Raw genomic sequence first — 16,481 nt, 5'->3', positions numbered from 1 at the left:
ATGGAATATTCTTCTTATGTCCATAGATGAATGCAATGGTTGAGTGTTAAACAACAAACCCTAAATAATATTCCAATAATGCTATGATTTAGCATATTTAGTTGTTAAGCATAAAGAAAAAGGAATAAATATATTTGCCAAAGATTTTATCTACATGGTTTTCTCTCAATGAATACTTTTCCTCCCTCTAAAATATCATCAATTCAAAATCAACTCTAATTTTGCAAGATCAAAGGAAAATAAAATGGATAGGTCAACAAAGAAATTTAAAGGACTTCTTTGTTAATATCAAAGTAGTTTGTAAACCATCATATGCTCAAGAATCCATTGATACATCAACCACACAGATTCATAAAAACAAGATGAGACTTGAACAATTCTTTGTAGGAGAAATTAATAGCAATATCCCAAATGTAACAAGTTTAACAATCTCTGAAACACTAGGGGTGGAACAACCTCAACAAGATCTCAATAGAAATTAGATAAAGTCAAATAATGTTGTATTTTCTTTATAGAAGTAATGACTTTTCTCCTCTAGAATTCGAATATCATGGAAAATACCTAGAAAAATAAAAAGTGTTGATTAAATCCTCTTGTTCTAAGGCATAAACATCAAACTTAATGGAAAGAACAACTAGAAGCAAAGATGAGGGAAAATGTCAATCAAACTAATACACACATTTTGCAAATGAAAAACCTGCATCTTGCAAACTTTATCTTTTCTATTTCTACCATTGAATGCATTTCAAATATTTTTATAATTTTCACTTCATCCTCTTGGAGCTACTTTATGGTTAGGTTTTTTTTCCCTTTTAGGAAATGAATTAAAATCATTTTGGCAAATATGAACTTTTATAATTACCCCTCCAAATGGGGCCCACTTTAGAAATTTAGAACTTCCTTTTAATAAACCATTTAAAAAAAATTGTTATTATGCTACAGATAGTCATGGGTGTATTTTAATGTTTTGGGAATGATAACTATTACCCACCCTTATGGGTGACCCCTAGAAAAAAAAAAAATTCCCCTGTTGTATCAGTTTTTTAAGAAAGTATCTCCTATCATGATCCACATATAACTATACTCTCATGCCTCTAATCCACTCTCAAGTCAACACTTTTTTTTATCTAGTGAAAGTGGGTAATCTATTGTGAGGTACATTAACCATTTTTGTATTCAAGTTCTTTCATTTAATATTTAAATGGATTCTAATATGGATCATAGGTTGAATTGGATGATAAATAACTTTTGATTATACACTTGTTCTTATGGCTTAGCCTTAGTGGTTGTCATTTGCCCTTAGTTTAGTGTGACCTTATCTCAGGCTTGTATTTCACTATCTAGGAGCGGCACAAATATGAGATTTTGATTAATGTTTCATTTCCATGGTAATATATAATTAACACATTTTATCTTCCCCATGTCTCATCATCCCATCTTTGGGAGGATTAATATTTGTCAATAGTATCAGATCCCTGTTTTTCTCATCCTTGAATAGGGGCTTATAAACTTTTCCTTGAGATGTTGATGCAACATAAATAAAGGAAAAATCATGATTCATATGTTAAAATGAAAAAAATTAACAAGGATAAATGAAAATGCATGGGAAAATGCATAACCTAAGCTCTACCCCACTTATTATGCCTCACCTAGTTGATGGCTAAATCATGATCTACGAAAATGAAAGGATATTTGAATATCCCAACCTTGATGAGCAAGGAAAGACTTCATCCTTAAGGGGTTAATGATGACTCCATAAAAAGATTATAATCCAAGCAATGTATGCAAAATTAATGATGAAAAATTCACACAAGAGGGGTGGTAAAAATAAGCCAAGGAAAGGGGTAACTTAGATCCCATGATTACTCCTTCCATAATAATGTTGAAGGATGTTGTGAATTTCATAGCTTGTACAATACAATGACATACTCCATGTAGTAAACTATATGTCATGTCATTGACCACTTACACCTTCTGGTAATTGGGTCATCCTAGGAATTGTTCCTCCCTTTAGGGTTAGAAGCACCTAATAGGGCCTTGTGATAACCTTCTTATACCTAAGCAAGATAATTTGTTTAGAAATCATAAGCTAGGAAGAAATTTGAAGCTAATTCTTGTGAGAAGTACTTTGATACCTTTAACATTAAATATGCCCCACTTTGATACTCTTATGATTTTTGCACCTATGATGTTGATCTCACTTATAATGCTATTATGTTGTGCACCTGTGATGGTTTATTTGATATTTTGACACTCTAATGTTGTGCAACTGTTATGATTTATGGTTTTCTCTCAAGTACAACTTCCATCACTTAAGGGACTTTTTGATGTTTCTACAACACTTCAAAGAGGATGTCCATCCCCACTTGATGACTCCATTAGGAATTTTGACCTAGGATATTGACCACTTATTGAGGAGTGGTGACCTTGGGATACCTTAGCATAATTTTTTATACTGTTCTCTCCCTATAAGACCTTGAACATTACCCTATAGAGCAAGGACATTTCCTTAAGAGTTGGTGTACCCTAGAGTTGACAGGATTCCCCCAGGCTAGAATTACGCCTACTTGATGGACATTGGCTGGTTTTTTAGGATATTTGATGATGATGATGACATGGGACCCATTTAGAGTACCACTCTTCACAATTATGTCATGCCCTAAATCCATGATATCCCCTTCATGATGCTTAGATTGATGACATGGTTAGGTTCATGGATAATATTTTGGATAAGGGAGCCTTATATAATGATTAGACACCATTTAATGATGAGATGTGACCTTTAGGATGAGATGGTTTCCTTGCAATCATCCATTACACCTTTTTATGAGAGACACACTTTTTGGAGGATGGCATCACCCTTTAAGGGTTTCTAACTCACATGTGTGGGTTAAGTAAGACTTATCTTTATGTTTTATCATTGAGTTCATTATCCATGGGGGCGAATTTATGACCTACCCAACTTGTAATCATAATCAAATATTGTTTTAGGGATTTTAAGTTAAAATTAAAGAAGTTTGACTTGGTTCACCTCATGTAAATAGAGGGAAGTTGAATTTTGTTGAGATCATTGTCACATGTGGAGGTCAATGTTCACTAGTTAGTTTAATGTCTCTTTTGCACTATGGAGCACTAGTTTAGTGAACTTCTTGGGGAGGATATTTTGTTGGATGGTTCTCTCTTGGATGAATATTGGTGATTCTTTGATGATAGGTGTTATTTTCATGTAAGTTATCTTCTTCCATCTTGAACTTGTTGAAGAATTATGGTTTAATTAGTTTTTAAACAAAGTTTTGTTGATGTTTTATGGCTCTCACATCTTCTTGAACAAGATTTCCATCAAGATTATTTTGAGGAACCTAGTTTAACTTCCTTCCTTATGAATCTCCAAGGAATGTAGAAAGACACTAAGGTTTAAGGGATTGAGAACACAATCTTATCTTCCACAAATTTGAATAAAACATTACTACAAAACTTGATAATTACGACAAACTTATGTCAAAATTACCAAAAAGCTTAAATTACAGTAATCCTCACTCATTATAATATATTTGAATTAGATAACTACAAAACCTGAGTTACTATAAAACTCAAATCATTAAAATATACAATAATATAAATATATTAAGATGCAAAATGAAAAATTTAAATTCTTGTGACATTATGTTTTTATATAAAAATAAAATAAATAACACTTAATGTTATTACAATAATACAAATTTAAACTAATATCTGATATCATTGAAATTAAATATTTTCCTTCCTTTTATTTTACATCGTACTAAACATTATGATGATACATAAGGTAAGGAGATAGACTAATAACATGCAAACTTAATTTTTTTGGATGGTATTTTTTGTTTTTAATGGTAATGAGAATAGTTGTATTAATTGAAAAATCTATCCTTACTTCACAATTGTACATCAAGAGTGACATTATGTTTTTCTTCCATCTTGAGTATCATCTATAAACTCCTAAACCAAAATTACCCTAAAAAGAGGAATACAACTGATATTAAGCATATACAGGTGTTTGGAGGTGAGTACCTTCCAATAGAGCCCCAAAATTCAATAAAAAACGCAGTACATATAGCCTACTTCAAAATATAATCCTTGATTACAACATTATTTCCTTGGGTCCAATGGATCATTTAGGTTTGGACACTTGACATTAGAGCTATTGGAAATGTTTGTCTTTCATATTTAAGACCAAACTATTCACCAAAGATATCAATTCTTCAACCTGCTAATGTAGGAGTTTGATTTCTTCCTCATGTTTATCCAGTTTCCTCTAACTTCTATCCAGAGGTCAATGAGATCAAACTTGAGATTCCACAAACAGTTGCATCACTATATACCCATATCTGAATCCCCCCCCAAAACAAATGAAGCACTCTCTTCACTAGCTAATTTCTAAAGAAAAGTCCAATTATGGAATAAAGGATTTGGGTATACTTCCAAAATCCAAGGCTAGAAACATATACATCCCTCCAAATACATAATTATATGTGCATTAAATTCTCCCATCATTGATAGAATATTAGACTACATTGGCCGTGCAAGTGATCCCATATTTCTCCCAACTCGCTTCAAGGCATCGTTTCATAACTCCCCCATTGTCATCTATCATTCAACCACTCCTAAGAATGATTGTAATGTAACTATGACCTAAGCAAAGTGAATAGAAGCATAACTAGCATTTGCACCAGATGTTGCAAAGAAAACGCCGTAAGGCATAAAGTGCGGAAATCCATTATCCATGTAGTGTGTGCATTATTCAACAAGGTGGATCTCTTTAAATTTGTTGCAAACATTTATGTTATTGCATTGCTAATTTATTTAGAATCTACTACTACCTCCTTTTCTTGGAATATTAAATTTCTTATCACCCCATGATGACAAATCCTCTAATTATTGGAATCACAATTTTTTCCACTTTAGTGGGTTTACCGTCAACCTAAAGAAACATGAATTTGAGTCACTCAACTAAAAAGAAATTGCTAAATTGCTATTTATCATGTTTTGAGTAAAAACAATTAATAACTCATATTTACAACCCTTGAAATATTTACAACCTTTTAAGTCTTGTATTTATAACTCATATTTATAACCCTTTAAAATGAAACTAACTATCTATATTTTTATTAATAATAAAAAGAATCTTCTTTATAAAACTGATACTCACATGCTACTCCTATTGAAAAGAATCAATACTCTTTGATAAGCAAGGAAAGCATTATACTCGACCTCAGGGAACTCAGTGGGCAAAATTATCAATAACTAGTTAATATTGATTTGCATCAATTTCTTTTGGTCCAACCAACAATTAAAATCCATCCCCTGCCACTACAACAATAATACACCATATATCACCTTCCCATTAAAACTGAGAATGAGCTGCAAGTAACTGTGAGAACGCGGATGCCTCATAAGCATGGAGTTAAGTTTGATCCCTGAGCTTTGCTACAATCCTCAACTGTAGAAATATTGAAATTTTTAAGAAGACTCTGGCCATTTCATAAGCTGCTGAGTTGACAGCAGAGTTTGTCTGTTGCTGAGTCCCAATCATAGAGATGTCTATATGAGTTATGTCAATGTCTAAGTAGAGCTGTTGAATATGGAATGTCGGTGTAAGTCCTCATCTATGTCCAACTTATGTCAAAGCAAGGATGCTACATAGGAACAAAGAATTGGTTAATTGGTTGTGTTAAGTTCATGTGCTGGCCTAGCAACCCTGGAACAGGGCAAACAGGTTCATGCTCAAATAATCAAAGTGGGATTGAGTCAGATGTTTTTGTGAGAAGTGCCATAGTTGATATGTATGCTAAATGTGGGAACCTAGATGGGAACCTAGATGATGCACGGCTATCATTTGATAAAATTTACAAACCTGACACGGTCTTATGGACCACAATTATATCAGCATATGCTCAGCATGGACATGGCAGGGAGGCATTACTACTCTTTGAAGAAATGCAACAAGCAGGCTTGACTCCAAATCACGTTACATTTCTTGGTGTTCTGGCTGCATGTAGTCATACAGGCCTAGTGGACAAAGGCTGGCACTATTTCTTATCCATGAGTCAGCATCATGGTATTAGACCAAGAGTGGAGCACTATGTCTGCATGGTAGATATTCTTGGTCGTTCAAGGCACTTGGATGAAGCAGAGGACCTTATCAACTCCATCCCTTATGAGCCTGATGCTATTCTGTGGAAGGCCTTGCTTGGTGCTTGCAGAGTCCATGGAAACCTTGATATAGGTAGACGTGCAGCAGAACACCTTTTTGATTTGGAACCTCAAAATGCAGCTTCCTATGTCTTGCTGTCAAATATTTATGCTGCTGCAGGCAAGTGGGATGATGTTGCAAAGGTGAGAAGAATGATGAAAGATAGGGAGGTAAAGAAGAATCCTGGATGTAGTTGGATTGAAATCAAGAATGTGGTGCACAAATTTATTGTAGGAGATAGATCACACCCACAGTCAGAGAGAATTTATGCAATGTTGGATCACTTGTCTAAGCGGATGAAGGAGGCAGGATATATGCCTGACATGTTGTCCGCCCTGAAAGCAGGGAAAAGTCTAGCTAAGGTTCAGCTAATGCGACACCTTCTGAAGCAAAGAACGATCCATTACCCAGCTTCTGGAGTGAGGATACCAATCCTCGACCTCTCCCTTGGCTTACAGGAGTGGAAACCTTGCTCATTTCTTGTCTCTGCAATAATCCTCGTCTGGCGGGTAATTGACTCCACGAGGGTTCATCATCTCATCTTCCTCTTGCGATTGCTCTCTTGGTTGAAAGTGGTTCTTCTCCCCTTTTTGCTATGAGTTATCTAGGTCTTATGAGACCCGTCTTGTTTTCTTGTTCACAGGTGAGTGAATGGTTCTCAATCACAGTTCGAAGGTGGTTTGAAATTATCTTCCCCTAAATAACCAAGTGCTTCCTTTCTTTTTCCAGGTTGACAAATGTTCCACCAAGTCTGCGGCTTATTTATTTTTTTGTTATTAATGCATGGACCCTATTTAATTTCTACGGAAGAGTTTCTCGGAGGAGGGTTTCAGATTTAGCTATGGCTACTTCAACGACGTTTAGGTAGTTTTAACTGCTCTAATTTCTTCTTAATAGTCTAGTCAAGGAGAATGATTACTACAGTTTCCTAGCTTTTTTAGTTTAGACAATGCGATTGATATTTTCATATTGTTTTTCAATTTTCTGGATGTAATGGAACTTAGTTCTTCTTCTGCTTATACCCATACCATGACTATAAGGATTTATTTTAAATTCAGTGTGTAATGAATGACGATTTTTCTTGTTATGTTGTTATTCTATATTTTCAGAATGTCTTTCAATTTTATGTATGTAATGGAACTTAGTTCTCCTTCTACTTATATCCATACCGTGATTTCTGTGTGTAATGGAACTTAGTTCTCCTTATGCTTATACCCATACCGTGACCATAAGGATTTATTTTAAATTCAGTGTGTAGTGAATGACGATTTTCTTGCTATGTTGTTATTCTATGTTAGTTATCTTGACAACCACCATGGATTTGGTTCCCTTAAACTTGCTATTTACAAGAATATGGTTTGTGATCTTTCCCGGGTAAGCAAGGGTCTGGCCTGCCTGAACTCGGTTTAACCCACAGGTATAATGTTCTACACTTTTCTTAAATGCACAGTCAGGGATTACTCTTACCGATGGCTCTTGACGGTTATCAAGTGTGAAACTGTGCAATGCCCTGTTTGGAAACAACATGAACATGGAGTATGGGATGTTAGCCACCCCATCTCAAAGCAATTCAACAATTCAAATGTTGAAGTGTTTCATGTTGCCCATTTTCTCAGAGCATGCTTTCTTTGCAACCGACAATTGAACCATTGGAAGGACATCTACATGTATAGGTTTGTTATAATGATCACAACATGGTTTTTATGTTAGAATTTTCTTTAATCTTTGAAATTCACCTTGAATTGATTATAATTTCCAATTCTCAAGAGCTAATCTCATTCTCTGTTTGCTGATTAATGCAGAGGTGACAAAGCATTCTGCAACGTGGAATGTCATTACAAACTGATTTTGATGGGTGAACAAATGAAAAAATTAATTGCTTCTCCACCATATTCATGGAGTGATACTTGTTACGGTAGAAATATTTTCTTAAGATTAGAGGCATGAGAACTGTCCATCTGTTATATTCTATGTATTGTTTGCATCAGAGAAGCTGTTGAAAAATGCAAGGCCACAGATGATATAAAAATATATCTTTGTTTTGCTCGGAGGGAAAGGGAAGGAATGGGATGGTGTGCCCTTTTTTGAACCATATCAATTTGGAATGAGCTTTCTTGTGGTAAAAAATGCATGGCCACAGATGATATAAAAATATATCTTTGTTTTGCTCAAATGGAAAGGGAAGGGATGGGAAGAGGGATGGGATGGCGTGCCCTTTTCTGAACCATATCAATTTGGAATATCAATTTGGAATGAGCTCTCTTGTGGTAAAATTTGTTCTATTTTGAAATTTGATAAGAAAACTAGAACTATTGATGCTTGACATATTCTCTGAGTTTTGTTTAAGTGAATCTTATTGGTTTTAAATACAACCCCTGTTGTACTTGTTTCAATGTGATTCAGATCCAATTCACAGGAAAGATTAAAAAACACGAAGTGTGACTGCAATGCAAAATTTGCACATTATGTAATACTCCTAAAAATTCATCTGAACGATGTTTCATAAACTCATAAAATCGGTCTTAACTATGACTGATAACTGATAAGCCAGGCAGGATAAGTTATTTATTGGGGAAAGGTCATATGTTCGATCCCACAAATAAATAAAGAATGGCTCCTCTTAACACGATATAAATTGAGTACCTTGTTCAGTTTAGTGACACCCCTGCAATTAGAGAAGAGAAATGGATGAAAGGGAAAACAAAATTTGGAGATAAGCCCCCTATTTGGGAACAAGCAGCTGCAGTGTTGTTGAGTCTTTTTGGTTTCTGGATTGATCCTTTTCTGCTCCTTTTCTGCTGCATCACAGAAACAAGAACACCCACCTCGGAAGTTATATAGCTTTCTTCAACTTTCATAGTTTGTGCATGTCCATTGAAGTTGGTATTCTGCAGTGTTGTTGAGTCTTTTTGGTTTCTGGATTGATCCTTTTCTGCTCCTTTTCTGCTGCATCACAAAAACAAGAACACCCACCTCGGAAGTTATATAGCTTTCTTCAACTTTCATAGTTTGTGCATGTCCATTGAAGTTGGTATTAGAAGTGCCGACTTGGCTCCTGATTCCAAATTCAAAATAGAATAGATTGAGCTTTCATATAACACAGAAACGTAACCATGAATTTGTGCAAATTACACTTATTTATGAAGAAACCATGAAAACTTAGTATTTTCATTCAAAACAACATTAAAAAACTATATAAGTGTGAATGCAATTGTTGAATTTTGATTAATATCATGTGCTACTACTTTAAATGTTAATGAAATAACCTTTCCTATGTAGAAGGCAGAGTGATTACTATCTACTCTTAGGGCTACCGCTTGTTGACTACCTGGCCCTGCTGCATTTTCGAATGTTATATCCCGTGCTAAGAAGCCATCAGCATTTACAGCTGCAATTGTGAAAACAAATAAATTAGCAATCCTCAACATCTAAAACAAGATTTAGTGGGATCGAGGAATATGGATTGATTGAATTTTCCTTTGATAAGAGTTCAAAACCAAAGAACGATGGTAATTGTAAGTATTAAATTCCGTCTTTGTTTAGAAATAGCATACACATATTTATCTAGTTATCAGAATAAACAGAGGATCCGATTTTAGCATATGCCCATTGAAATTTCTCAAACTTACAAACCCCAATGCATGTTGAAAGACATTACACCTATCATATGAAAGGGTTCCAAATATCTTATTCTTAAAATGTAAAACGATAATTAATTTTTTTGCTGCTTTAATAGGATGAAAGAAGTGCAGAATCTGCAAAAATAAATGTTATTGCTCTCTTCTTCTCAGCAACCTACAATCTGAAGAAAAGCATTATTGCTTCCCTTGCAAATGACGGATTGCATTCCAAGCACTGCTGGATTTTGATTGTTTCCTTCTCCTCTCATTTGTATTTTGTTGATGCTTTCTAGATCAGCATTCCTTTGCAAGGGAAAGGGAATTAATCTGGGTTGAACTCAAGTAGAAAATTTCTCTCTCATTAATTGGATGGTCATTTTCACAATTGATTGTCTCCAAAGAAGTCTTGTCAGCCAAATCTCTACCTTTCCTCAGGCTTTTAAGTTTAACCAGCATGCAGGCCCTCAGTGTTGTGGTTTGGCATTTTTATCCAGTAGTTCTTAGCAACATGGCAGAAAGGGCACACTTTATGTCCATGCAGAAGGAATTGGAAGCAATGGTAGTGGATTCCTTGGCCACAGAATTGAACAAGCGTTTAAAGCCCTTTGGGTTCTGCAAGAAGACCCATAAAAATCTGCAAATGTATCAAAGAGAATTGCTTCCTAGATCATACTTGTACAATAAGTGATCATAGTAGAAGGTCATTTGATTGTGAAACCGTTGTGGGATTCAATCCAAGTGACCTGAATGTAGAAATTAACAAACTCTACAAGCTTATTTAAATGTGAATATTTTATCATTTTCCATTCAATGATAAATTTTTTCAGAATGTTTGGCTAGTTAACCCTCAATAGGAGTTTCTTCAATGGAATTCACATTAACAATTGAAAAGTCAAAGTTGTCATCTCTATCATGGCCCATGTATTTGGTTGTCTCCTTCCAAATTTCAGGAATTGCCTCCCTCACATTATGAATACTTTCTAGGGAATAATCAGCTTCCTCAGATTTTACAGAGCTGCCCACCTTCCCAAACAACATACCAAATTAAGTAAGAAACCAATAAATATCAAGCCACCAAGAATGATAATCTAGACTTTCAAGTAATCTTTTTACTTCTCTCAGATTCAAAAGAAATTTGACTACGAACAGGAGTTTTCGAGTCCAATGGTCAAAACTATTAAAACAATTTTCACAATTTACAACACAGAACTCTCTTTCCCCCACTATTTTTCTGTAACGAATAAATTCCATCTTAAACCTTTCCCACTATATCACAAAGAATTATAAAGTTTCCTGCAATTTGATAAAATTATGACATGTACTAGTAATTTCTGAGGGTCATTTGAGGGCTTACCAGAACTGTATTAAGGCCTGTTGCTTTTGCTCCTGCTATGTTTCGGACATTGTCATCAAAGAAGAGCTGCAGAAGAGTTCGAAGAAGGATCACTGTAAAAATATGTAAACAAATTAAAGACAAACGCTGGAAACTTACTGTTCTTGGTGGATCTGCATTTGCAATTGTGAGTGCACGCTTCATGGCTTCAATTGAGGGCTTGATAAAAACAGGAGAAGTATTGGGTTTGCATTCATCAGTTTGTTGATTAAAAGGATAAGCCATATTAAGGCTCTCAAAACATATGACATCCTCAAAACAGTCTTCCAAGCCTAGTCTTTTTAGGACTTTACATGCATGAGTCTTATCTGAATTTGTAAATATCTGCACATAAGATATCTCCAAACAATAGTTATGGTTGCATTCATTTCATTTTATTCTTAGAGAAATAATGCCAACTATTGTATTTTTCATGATCTCTTTCAACTATCCACAGGGGAAGCAACCTTATAGAATTGTGTTTGTGCTTGTAAGGCTTTAAATTCTATTGAAGTTGACCTAAAAATTGAATTTATGCAACTCATTACCAAATACTTCCCAATTTCCTTTGAGGCATGCTCATCAAAACGCTTCTCAGTGCAGGGTCTGGTTCAATGACTTCATATGGCAAGTTCCCATGCACAAATCTAGAAATTATGAAAATTACACATGTATAAGATTTTCCTTTTGATAAAATGCCAATAAAGCATATGCACCTAGCCAGATAAATTTCAATTATCTCAGGGGAGAAATAGAGGTGAATCTCCTCACTAAGCCATGATGCTTAGTGATACAATTTAAGCATGAATGTCATGGAAAATTAAATACAAAAGCTGAAAAGCTATTTCTATTTTTCTGAAATAGGTCTCTCACAGCACTCTATATTGATTTTATTTTTTGCTCATTGTAGGAAAGGAAAAATGTGACAGAAACAATCATTCACAGCACAAACAAAATAGAATTGCACCTGTGATATTCATCTGCATCAACCTCATAACCCAGTTTCTGCAACTTTAAACAACAGTTATTAGTCACAGTCAAACAGCCTAAATCCTCCAAGCAATGATACCTCTGTTCTGCTCTATGAAGTTGTCACATGGTGATGCTTAAAGGGGAGTGAATAAGAATTGATTTTTTCTTGCAGATTGAATATGGAAGGCGGGAAATCTTACTCTCAGCCCAGCCAGAGTGCTCCCATTGGTTTTATAAAATTCTGTACGGAGGCTGGAAACAATTTCTCTGCTGAATCCGAAAACTTGTGCAAGAAACTCTGGAACAACATTAATCAAATCCATGAAACAACACCCAGGGAGAAAAAACTAATTGAATTCTAATAGAGGAAGGAAAAAATAATCTGTATGTAAAACTTAATACGGGACATAATTCACAGCACACCATCAATATTCTTGCGGCAGGCTGTGGCAATGCCTGTACTGGAAGGATACAGAGTATCATCCAAATCTGTGACAAAAATAAAACAGAGCGTCAAAATAACTTTGGAATTTCTGGCAAAATGTTCATGATAAATGCAATTAAAGATATGCGAAAAGTTCAAATTGAAACAGAATCCAGGATTTCTTCTGAATTCATGCCAAAAGTACCGAAGAGCAGACAATCGAATTGAGTTGTTGATTGTTCCATCATATTCATATCACAGAATTCGCAATTACAGAGGCAATGGATATTTGCACTGAGCCTACGAAAACCACATTGAATATGCAAAGAAGTTATAGATATATATATAGAGAGAATTCAAGTTGCAGGCATGGTTGGTCGGAGGCTACGCGGTGAAGGAATCGACGTGGAATCCTGCAACTAGATTCATGTGAAATGAAGGTGTCACACTGAAATACAAACGCATTTACCATTTGGAGATTTTCAGTAGGATTGTGTACAGGGTTTTGTTCTTCAAGCAGCATTAGAAGCTTCTCTATTTCGTTCCTTTTAGCCACTGGAACACCGAAAACACCCCTGTTCAGGCCTTGCATTGACATTCACAAAACCCAAACGGGCAATCAGCAATTTACTTTCAGAAAAGGCTTAAATCCTTCAGCTCCGAATTACTGTTATCATCCAAAATGCAATAAGGACCCCAAATTCAATAACAGAAAGCATAACATACCCATGTAAGAATAAACTAACCTTGTAAGGAATTTTTTAGGGCTATTTTTAGTTGATCAGTGCTCCCAACCTCTGGAGTCTCCCTGGAAAGCTCTGTTCCTGCACTCGCATTCAGAGACCTGATCTGCTGCACATGCCTAGTCTTTTTAGGACTTTACATGCATGAGTCTTATCTGAATTTGTAAATATCTGCACATAAGATATCTCCAAACAATAGTTATGGTTGCATTCATTTCATTTTATTCTTAGAGAAATAATGCCAACTATTGTATTTTTCATGATCTCTTTCAACTATCCACAGGGGAAGCAACCTTATAGAATTGTGTTTGTGCTTGTAAGGCTTTAAATTCTATTGAAGTTGACCTAAAAATTGAATTTATGCAACTCATTACCAAATACTTCCCAATTTCCTTTGAGGCATGCTCATCAAAACGCTTCTCAGTGCAGGGTCTGGTTCAATGACTTCATATGGCAAGTTCCCATGCACAAATCTAGAAATTATGAAAATTACACATGTATAAGATTTTCCTTTTGATAAAATGCCAATAAAGCATATGCACCTAGCCAGATAAATTTCAATTATCTCAGGGGAGAAATAGAGGTGAATCTCCTCACTAAGCCATGATGCTTAGTGATACAATTTAAGCATGAATGTCATGGAAAATTAAATACAAAAGCTGAAAAGCTATTTCTATTTTTCTGAAATAGGTCTCTCACAGCACTCTATATTGATTTTATTTTTTGCTCATTGTAGGAAAGGAAAAATGTGACAGAAACAATCATTCACAGCACAAACAAAATAGAATTGCACCTGTGATATTCATCTGCATCAACCTCATAACCCAGTTTCTGCAACTTTAAACAACAGTTATTAGTCACAGTCAAACAGCCTAAATCCTCCAAGCAATGATACCTCTGTTCTGCTCTATGAAGTTGTCACATGGTGATGCTTAAAGGGGAGTGAATAAGAATTGATTTTTTCTTGCAGATTGAATATGGAAGGCGGGAAATCTTACTCTCAGCCCAGCCAGAGTGCTCCCATTGGTTTTATAAAATTCTGTATGGAGGCTGGAAACAATTTCTCTGCTGAATCCGAAAACTTGTGCAAGAAACTCTGGAACAACATTAATCAAATCCATGAAACAACACCCAGGGAGAAAAAACTAATTGAATTCTAATAGAGGAAGGAAAAAATAATCTGTATGTAAAACTTAATACGGGACATAATTCACAGCACACCATCAATATTCTTGCGGCAGGCTGTGGCAATGCCTGTACTGGAAGGATACAGAGTATCATCCAAATCTGTGACAAAAATAAAACAGAGCGTCAAAATAACTTTGGAATTTCTGGCAAAATGTTCATGATAAATGCAATTAAAGATATGCGAAAAGTTCAAATTGAAACAGAATCCAGGATTTCTTCTGAATTCATGCCAAAAGTACCGAAGAGCAGACAATCGAATTGAGTTGTTGATTGTTCCATCATATTCATATCACAGAATTCGCAATTACAGAGGCAATGGATATTTGCACTGAGCCTACGAAAACCACATTGAATATGCAAAGAAGTTATAGATATATATATAGAGAGAATTCAAGTTGCAGGCATGGTTGGTCGGAGGCTACGCGGTGAAGGAATCGACGTGGAATCCTGCAACTAGATTCATGTGAAATGAAGGTGTCACACTGAAATACAAACGCATTTACCATTTGGAGATTTTCAGTAGGATTGTGTACAGGGTTTTGTTCTTCAAGCAGCATTAGAAGCTTCTCTATTTCGTTCCTTTTAGCCACTGGAACACCGAAAACACCCCTGTTCAGGCCTTGCATTGACATTCACAAAACCCAAACGGGCAATCAGCAATTTACTTTCAGAAAAGGCTTAAATCCTTCAGCTCCGAATTACTGTTATCATCCAAAATGCAATAAGGACCCCAAATTCAATAACAGAAAGCATAACATACCCATGTAAGAATAAACTAACCTTGTAAGGAATTTTTTAGGGCTATTTTTAGTTGATCAGTGCTCCCAACCTCTGGAGTCTCCCTGGAAAGCTCTGTTCCTGCACTCGCACTCAGAGACCTGATCTGCTGCACATCGCATCTGATGGCGCCGCCTTTGATGGCATGATCCAGCAGCCTATGATCCAGTGGAATAATTACCCAGAAGGAAAAATAGGAAGACCGGCAAGAACAGGGAGCCTGAAACCAAATCCAGAGCGATGAAACCAAATCCAGAGCGAGGGCAAGCGTTTGATCTGAGGTACAAACCCTGCTGCCCGGATGAAACTATTCGATGAAACGCCCAAACCGTTTGGGCAACCCCGATCAACGGCTGAAATGGTTGCAATCGTCTAACATATAATCCTGTGGCTTACAAGATGACAGGTAGGCAGAGAGGGAAGTTGATCTCAGAGGGAAACGCCTTACGGCGTAAACATAATCTTGAGTATGCATGTGTTAACAACGTGGGGGTGCCACATTGACTAGCAAACCCCCCACCCCCGCCCCCCCACCCCCGCCCCCACAAAAGAAAAGATTGTTGATATTTGAACATGGAATTCATGCTTAATCCACTAAAGGATGGAGGATGGTATTAATTTACCATTATCCATCATCTCTCCAAACTTCAAATTGCAACTTTGGTTAATACATGTGCCTGAAACACATCTTTGGAATACCTTTTGATACATTCTTCATCCAATTTAAGAGATTATCAAGAATTTGTCTCTAGAGGAAGATCCTTTTACTAAATACTAAATTATTAAAAGGGATTCACTCCACAAAATGAGAGAACAAACTTGACATTCTTTGGAGAGAAGAATACCTTGGAGTAAACCTTACATTTCTACCTGATTATTTGTCATCTTCCTCGAAACCCATGAATATTCTAAATCTTTGTTTTCTCTGATGCCATAAAGTACCCCTCCCCCTCCTGCCACCCCTTATTTTGTGTGAATGATATTGTAAATATATTAATTAATATTTTATTAAAATCATTCAACGAATAATTGAATTATAAAATAATAAATGATGTTTATTTTTTTCCCATGGGGCATAAAGCAGACAGTGATAGGGTGTTTTGTTAAGGTACTTAGTTGTGTAAATATTACCGGTTTGAAACTCTGTGGGGAAAAA

General features: G+C 35.6%; 1 protein-coding gene and 1 pseudogene across 4 annotated transcripts; one reads left to right on the top strand and one right to left on the bottom strand.

The window, feature by feature from the left end:
* Positions 1–4,882: 4,882 nt before the first annotated feature.
* On the top strand, positions 4,883–8,402 carry LOC149197020 (pentatricopeptide repeat-containing protein At4g02750-like). 3 transcript variants are annotated; one of them, XM_089405711.1, is made up of 2 exons: positions 4,883–6,738; positions 6,873–8,402. In XM_089405711.1, the coding sequence occupies exons 1-2, from the start codon at positions 5,656–5,658 to the stop codon at positions 6,927–6,929; spliced, it is 1,140 nt and encodes a 379-aa protein (XP_089261837.1). In that variant the 5' UTR covers positions 4,883–5,655; the 3' UTR covers positions 6,930–8,402. The 3 variants fall into 3 exon arrangements, 2 of the variants coding, with proteins under 2 accessions (XP_089261837.1, XP_089261836.1); XM_089405710.1 differs by having other exon boundaries at positions 4,883–6,872; positions 6,959–8,402; XR_016254735.1 differs by having other exon boundaries at positions 4,884–7,902; positions 8,032–8,402.
* A 1,581-nt stretch (positions 8,403–9,983) lies between these two features.
* On the bottom strand, positions 9,984–15,671 carry LOC149197019 (uncharacterized protein C24B11.05-like; annotated as a pseudogene). The gene is made up of 14 exons (XR_016254736.1): positions 15,329–15,671; positions 14,788–15,157; positions 14,582–14,647; positions 14,359–14,456; positions 14,154–14,191; positions 13,788–13,833; positions 12,823–12,917; positions 12,617–12,682; positions 12,394–12,491; positions 12,189–12,226; positions 11,763–11,868; positions 11,342–11,566; positions 11,204–11,269; positions 9,984–10,872 (listed from the first exon to the last, which is right to left on the bottom strand). The product of XR_016254736.1 is annotated as an uncharacterized protein C24B11.05-like (transcript).
* Positions 15,672–16,481: the final 810 nt, after the last annotated feature.

This window comes from Pinus tabuliformis, chromosome 2_2 (assembly GCF_031772625.1).
Source record: "Pinus tabuliformis cultivar Carrire ecotype Pingquan chromosome 2_2, CPIR1, whole genome shotgun sequence".
In the NCBI taxonomy this organism is placed as follows: Eukaryota; Viridiplantae; Streptophyta; class Pinopsida; order Pinales; family Pinaceae; genus Pinus; species Pinus tabuliformis.
This window is presented reverse-complemented; position numbering and strand designations above follow the sequence as displayed.